The 7,085-nt window shown below is 47.6% G+C and overlaps 1 protein-coding gene across 1 annotated transcript; it reads right to left on the bottom strand.

The window, feature by feature from the left end:
• Positions 1–416: 416 nt before the first annotated feature.
• HTR3C (5-hydroxytryptamine receptor 3C) lies at positions 417–6,545 on the bottom strand. Its single transcript, XM_037524535.1, has 9 exons — positions 6,479–6,545; positions 5,086–5,252; positions 4,630–4,674; positions 4,053–4,162; positions 3,621–3,790; positions 2,162–2,322; positions 1,459–1,663; positions 787–1,002; positions 417–646 (listed from the first exon to the last, which is right to left on the bottom strand). The coding sequence occupies exons 1-9, from the start codon at positions 6,543–6,545 to the stop codon at positions 417–419; spliced, it is 1,371 nt and encodes a 456-aa protein (XP_037380432.1).
• Positions 6,546–7,085: the final 540 nt, after the last annotated feature.

The raw sequence follows: 7,085 nt of genomic DNA, 5'->3' as shown, positions 1-7,085 counted from the left end.
ACACCTCTTTAGGGGAAGTATCAAATATTTTGCAAGAGGATTCCAATGTTTGGGGAACCTTCATAAATGTATTGAGGAGCCAGTGCTTCCTGGGAAATCATTTATTGGAACACAATCAAGGAGACACTCCCCTGACTTGGATCTTGGACTCCTGATGGGAGTCAGAAGTTAGGTTTGGCTAAAGAACACTAAAAATGGAGGAAAGAGAACTATGGTATATGAGAAATCTGGAAATTGTCTAAGGCTGTTCTGAAGCTGCTCAGTAGGGCTGTGTTGGGTTCTGAGAACATAGAAAGGGACATGGTAATCACTGGGGTATGTGGTAAGATTAGGAAAGGGATGTGGGTCTGGTTGTCCTGAAACCAGGAGAAATTCCAAGCTGTGACTTGCAGGGAGAAGTGGCAATGAACGTCTGCCTAGGTGCTCCAGAGGACAATGACCGTGATGATGGAGGTGGCCATGAAGAGCAGGTAGAGGCGGAAGAGCAGGGTGTCCATCATGTGGCTGAACTGCACCCACAGGCTGACCAAGTGCTGCTTCTGAGCCTCATCTTCCTGCTGGGCCCTTGTTGACCCAGCACGCCCGTTTACCTCTGCCTCCCTGGGACCTGGCTCCTTCCCCACCAACTCCACAGGCTCCTTCACACCTTCAGAGAGAGAGAGAGAGAGACTCAGCCTTGGGCTGGGAGGCTCACCCACTTGGGGAGGAAGGGAAACAGGAAAGGATGCAGGAACAGAGAAGTGGAGGTACTAGGAGATGAGGGTGGGCAAGGCTGATTTCCCTTACCAGGCAGGTGGGCAGGAGTGGGGCCCAGGCTCCTGTTTCCCTGCTGGGGCCTAGTGGGGCAGCACTTCAGAGGGCGGGCACAGTAGAGGATCAGAGAGTGGAGCCAGCGAGGCATGGGTGGGGGCTGGGTGGTGGCCAGGTGCAGTAGGTAGGTGATGAAGATGGTCTCCAGCAGGCTGACCACCATCAGGGACAGACAGAGGGCAAAGTAGACACCTGAGGACAAAGCAAATTATAAATTACTAGAACAAATTCATCTATACACTTTTTAGCCTTTTCCCCTAAATCCAATCTTTCCTCAGAAGCCCTTCCCTTAGGGCCTCCCTGGTGGCGCAGTGGTTGAGCGCTGGGTTGCGAAGCTGCCCCAGCCTCTGCAGTGCCTGTTCGATCCCCACTCGTCCCACATGGCGCACAGAACTTTCCTGCCGCCCGCTGCTCCCCTCAGCAGTGTACTTCGGTCCTTCTGCCTGCTCTGCTCCCCGCTCTGGCTCTGGCGAATTCTCTCACCCTCCCACGCTTCTGACTGTACCCAGTGCTTGTATAAATAAAAACTAAATCTTTAAAAAAAAAAAAAGAACCCTTTCCCTTAAGGGGCGAGGGAAGGGATGCTCCTGGTTCCCCTTCACTGTCCCCAGCTGCCTTTGCTTCTCTGGAAAGTGGGAGGGTCCATACTGATGAGGGGGGTGCCACTGTTAGGGAGTAAGTCATTCATCATGAGCAGGAAGACGTTGTAGCCCAGCAGAAGGGTTATCTTGAATGGAGCACGATTCTCATTTTCTGCCGGGAGGTAGAAGCTGAGGGCGTCGATGGCAATCAGAAAGCTGCTGGGCACCAGGAGGTTTATAATGTAGAGACTGGGCCTGCGCCTGATGGCCACCTGGTGGGGAGGAAGAGCGTGTGAAGAATGTGGCAAATATACTGATATCGGTGGGATCACCTTGTATATTTAAGTATCTCGTCCTTGCTGATGTCCTCATAGGCTGACTATGGGAAGCTCTCCTTAGGTAACACAAACACTTAATTGTCCTCTCTATGGAAGTGCCCCCATGATGTTGTCTAATTTTGTGTTCAATCTGCTGGAAACTCAATTATAGACTTTCAGGGGCAAGTAGTGCCTTTTGCAGCAGCAGAGAGAAGGCCGCTCCATGCTGAGCAGTGGTGCTCATAACACTTCTCCCTGCAGGGCTGGAGAGGTGAGAGGCAAGAGGTGGGGAGTGGGAGGCCAGTGGGTCCTTCTTCAGGGCAGTTAGGATAGAGGATGGCATGAAGAGCAGGTGCTACTCCCTGCAGCTTTATTTTTACATCCCAAATTTTAGCAAGAGGAAAATTACAGAGCAGCTGGCATCAGAACTCAAACAGGGACCCCTGGACTTACATAGAACATGAGTTGGTCATACACGCTGGTGCCCACTGACATCTTTGGGGTGGCCTTGCTGATGCTCAGTAGTTCCCACTCTCCCTGGGTCTGAATGATGTCACGAGACGTTTCTGCGATCTCCCACACTTCCCTGTCCATGCCCAGTAGCATGCTCTCCACTGCGAGGGAGGCCGAGGTGACTCAGTCCAGAAGTGCTCCCAAATCTCTGCCCACAAAATCCAATTCCGCCCCTTCTTCAACAAAATTTCCCCTCTGTCCTTTAAAAGCAGAGCACCCTTGTTTTCTCAGAAGTGGGGTACAGGACCAACCATTCTTGTGTGTGGGGCTGCAGCACTAATTTTTTATGGTTGAAAACAAGAGTGAGGGCCTCCCTGGTGGCGCAAGGGGTTAAGCACATCACTGTGAAGCTATCCACAGCCTCTGCAGCACGAGTTTGATCCCCAGCCGGACAGGGAGCTACCCACATGGCACAGAAGACCTCTCCTGTCTCACCCGCTGCTCCCCTCAGCAGTGTATTTCAGTAGATTCGCCTGTTTTGTTCCCTACTCTATCCTTGGTGAATCCTTTCACTACTCGCATCTCTGGCCTGTACCCCAGTTCTTGCATGCATAAATAATAAATAAATCTTAAAAAATAAAACAAGAGTGAGTCAAGGTTGTGATGAGGATATTGGAGATGACTCCAACGTGAGTCAAGAGCTTTGGTAGTCACCCCTATTTTCCTTTTGGTCCCCAGTTGTGTGACATTATTTTAATGGAATCAATATGAACAATTCAACATTTTTTAAGGTGTTCCCTTTATAATGACTGATTTACCCCAATTCCCTTTATAAATACTGATTTACTCCAATCAGATGACACCTAGTGGCATTTAGCTACCTTGACTTACAGGTTTTAATGCACTAACTATTAAAGTTAGAAGATTTGATCTAAAAATTATAGGTGTGCAGCAGCTCAGGGACAAGCAGGTCTTTGGTACAAGTGCCATCCAAGATCTAAAGCAATGGTTCTTTTGTTTTTTAACTTTATTTTTTTAAAGATTTATTTACACACACAAGAGCTAGGGTGTAGGGCAGAGGTGAGACAGGAGAGGTCTGCTGTGCTATGTGGGTCACCTCCCTGGCCAGGGTTTGAACTCGTGCTTCAGTAGCTACGGAATGCTTCCTAGTGCTGACATTTAAGCCCTTGTGCCACCAGGGAAGCCCCTGTTTTTTAACTTTATTAAGGACTTATAGCAGTAGTTCTTAACCCTGTCTGTATGTTAGCACTGCCTGGGCCCCACCTGAAACCATTAACTTAGGATCTCTGGGGTAATGCATAGTTGCGGATATTTTGAAAAAGCTTTGGTGGGCAACCAGAGTTGAGAAACACTGATTTAAAACCTGCTCTATTAATACCTCCACCACTTAACGATCTTTCCTGAATCTTAAATAGTCATCAAAATGTGTCATGCTTACCTGTGTAGAGGAAGGAACTGAAGGTGAAAGTGCAGTTCTGTTGGTCAAAAGGGAAGTAGAAGATGTCCAGGTTGCAAATGCTGGTCACCCGCACTGGCATGTCGTACTTGACTCGACCTTCACTGCTGACATACGCTGTGAGACCTGAAGGGGCCCTTTGCGTGTCCATGCTGCTTGGGAGAGGAAGGCAGAAGTGGGTGCTGTGGTGCCTTAACCCTATATCTCCCCCACATTCTTACACATTGCACTCTTCTTTTTGGCTTTTTCTTTAATGTCACCCTATCCTGTCTCTTCTCACAGTGATTTGTGGAAGTCCATTAATTGAGCCTGTGCCCCTGTCTGAATTTTTTGGTTTCCCTGTGCCCTGCACTGACCCTGGGCTATTCTTTGCACGTGGGGTGGATGCTGGCTTCCCCCAGCCCAGATACGCACGATTCCACGATGAAGATGTCAGGGAGCCACAGGTATTCAGCTGATATGCTGAGTTTATTGATGCTGACACACTCTTCTGGATTCCAGCTAATAAAAGGATTGTCCCACATCTGCAGCCAGGGCAGTGGAAACAGAGGTGAGTGATGGTAATCTTGTTCGGTCAACCTCTCCTGCCCTTCCTGTTCTTCTTCAAATACTGACCCTCTAATGCCCACTCATGCTGTAATAACCCCAGCCCGTCTCCCCTTCTTTATCCAGCCAGGTGCCATTGGCAAAGGACCCTTATGGCCTTATTCCAGGCAGACCTTAAATATGGTGTAAAACCACTTGTATCCAGGAACATATCAATATAAAGGCCTCCATCCACCTGACCACTTTCTTGGGTCACTATTTCAACCTTCTTAAGATGTCCAGGGAGATTAATGTCCCCCAAGGTCAGTCCAGTTCTAGATGGAGTTTTTTGACTCCAGAATTATTCCTACATTGCATAGAGGTTTGGGCTGGAAAAGCTTTTATTCACTCCTCAAATTAAAAAATATAAATAGAAGTGGGGAGAGAAAAGTTGGATCTGCCTTACCAAATCCATCCATAGGAATGATGTCAGAAGCTGGAGCTGTGCATCCTGTTAAACAAATTCCCATCCAGGATTATTAGTGCAAGAAGACCACTCCCACCTCACATTCATACTAATTTTGCTAATTTGTTGGGCCAGGCATAGTTCTAGATGCTGGAGTGTCTTTTGCTTACCTGTCTCCCCTTTCATCTAGGGACAATTCAGATTTTCATTGACATACAGACCACTTCTTTCTGAAGCATTCCAGAAAGGACAGAACTCAAGGACCAATCCTTGAAAAAAATATCACTACAGCAATCCTATTGCTTGCTCCCTGCCCCATAGGAAAACCCTCCAACTTAAACAAAAGCCATTCAGAGTCCCAGATGCTCACCACTGGACCAGTACAATGTTGGGTTGACCAGGTAGAGTGCCCTTGTTCCCTATCAGAAGTTACAGAAAGTGGGGACCAGGTCTCACCACTTCCAGGATGGCAGATAGGGTGAAGGAGATGTTGACATGAGTGGGTATACTGTAGTTGATGACAGGACGGAAGGCCTTTCTGTCAAACACTGCTTGGAAGGCAGCAGGATCCAGCCCGTGCTGGTCAAAGCCTGAGCAATTGATGGTGAAAGTGTCACCTTGTTCTGTGGAGAGAAGAGACCCTATGAGAAAGGGCCTCTATTTCCAGAGCTGGAGCCTCTCTGAAGAGAGAGAAAGCAAGGGGTTTACTGGGAGAACATCCCAGGTGAACCCCTCCTTCTTGCATCAAGACTTGCCAAGGCCAAAAACCTTCATACCAGAGCCAGAAAGGATGGGCTGGTCTGGTAGGCAAATGGTGGAAGTTATGTGGTGAACATAACTACTCTCATTCCCATGGTTTCGTCCTCATGCAAAACTTGCCCAAATCTGTGCACAAACTTGGCGCTGGTATAATGGCAGTCTTGTCAGAGTCCTTTAGTGTACCCATCACACGCCAGTTAGAGGTAACCCTGGTAACCCTAGTAACCCTGGTCAGCACTGCCCTAAAACTTGTCCTGTCACCTAGAAATCCTCTCTAATGTCTTTCTCTTCCTCATTCTCAAGGACTTGTGTTTACCAAAGATATGAACTGATTTATCAAGGGGTCAAGAGAAGTAAACATCTGCACTCACGAGGCAGATAAGACAAACACGTAGCAGGTTTTCTGAGTGAGTGCTTACCTTGCTGCTATGCATTTATTTTTTCCTTCTTGCATGGAATCACCTCAAGGACCCTGGGGATTATTTCTAGTATTGGGCTCATAAGATGACATCACTGAGTATGGACCATACGCCAGTCACATAGCAAGGCCTGCATAGGTGCTTCCTCTTGGTCACAGAAGTTCTTGAGCAGAATTTTTGCCCCATTTCTATCTTTGTCCTCAGCTCTTCTTCCTGTGCTGCCTCCTATACATCGCCATCTCTTTATGTGATATTTAAGGTATATACTCAGACTTGGAACAAATACTCCTTCATGAAAGCAAGGTATTGTCTCTCTTCTACCTCAGATGGATCCCTACCTTCTTTGAGACATGTTTAAAATCAGTGGCTATTCTTCAACTAGATACAAGGAAAGGAGAGTGAAGGGTTTGATAGAAGGGGCATGGACAGTGAGTGGACAGGAGGAATTGGAGACGTGGTGAGCTGGGATCTGTAGGCAGGAGTAGAGAAGGCCAGTGTGCCCTGATCAGTGGAATGTCTTTCTCTCTGTCACCAATAGGGAATCAAGACCCAGACATTATGTCAGAAATATTTAACATGTTAATTCTGAATATCCTCCAAGTGCTAGAAGGGTGTCCCCAGATGTCTTTCAAAACCACACTCTGGTCTTCCTGGTTCTTGTCCCCTCTTACCTTGAAGCAGAAGGCTGAGAGTGAGGCAGAGGAGGAATCTCCCCTTGGAGGGCCTCCCGCCTTCCATCATCCTCTCCTGGACTCTTCTCTGGGGACTAACCAGGAACCCCAAACCCCTTAGCTTAAAGGAGTCCAGACCACACCTTGGTTTTGAATACTGCTCTTGACAGGTAGCCACTCCCTGGTGAGAGACTGCGGCCTGAGAGGTCACAGCAAAATATCCGGCTTTGCCCTGTCGAGGGTATGCCTTCCGGGCTCCAGGCAGGGAGGATGTAGTGGAGAGGCATCCTGTTTGGCAACTCTCCTGAGATTAATAACAAAATAACTTGCCTACATGAGACAGTGTGGGCAGGTGAAACAAGAATTATGTTCTTCTAAAGCCAGGGAATCTGCAGATTTGGAAAGGTGACACTATTTATGCTTTGGTTATGCACTCGTTAGGGATACTTGCAAATACCAAATTATAAAACTTGATCCTACCTTTATTGTCTGTTGTCTATATTTTTCCAAGACCTTCTAACTCGATTTCCTTTTTCCAATCTTTCAGCTCCCCTGATTCATTCTCCTCCCCCAGTCAGTGTAGTGCACATGTTTTACATGACACATT

The sequence above is a fragment of the Talpa occidentalis genome, unplaced genomic scaffold, assembly GCF_014898055.3.
Source record: "Talpa occidentalis isolate TD23 unplaced genomic scaffold, MPIMG_talOcc4v2.1 talOcc4.4, whole genome shotgun sequence".
Lineage (NCBI taxonomy): Eukaryota > Metazoa > Chordata > Mammalia > Eulipotyphla > Talpidae > Talpa > Talpa occidentalis.
Note: the sequence above shows the minus strand (reverse complement) of the source record. Positions and strands in the feature narration are given on the sequence as shown.

What these genes read in the sequence shown, in the direction of transcription:
- HTR3C (XM_037524535.1), bottom strand. Translation starts at nt 6,545, where the DNA reads ATGGAAGGCGGGAGGCCCTCCAAGGGGAGATTCCTCCTCTGCCTCACT. An exon ending in CAGTTCCTTCCTCTACACAG is followed by an intron (nt 2,323 to 3,620) that starts GTAAGCATGACA and finishes CCTCCCTCGCAG; the next exon opens with TGGAGAGCATGCTACTGGGC. An exon ending in CACTCCTGCCCACCTGCCTG is followed by an intron (nt 647 to 786) that starts GTAAGGGAAATC and finishes CTCTCTCTGAAG; the next exon opens with GTGTGAAGGAGCCTGTGGAG.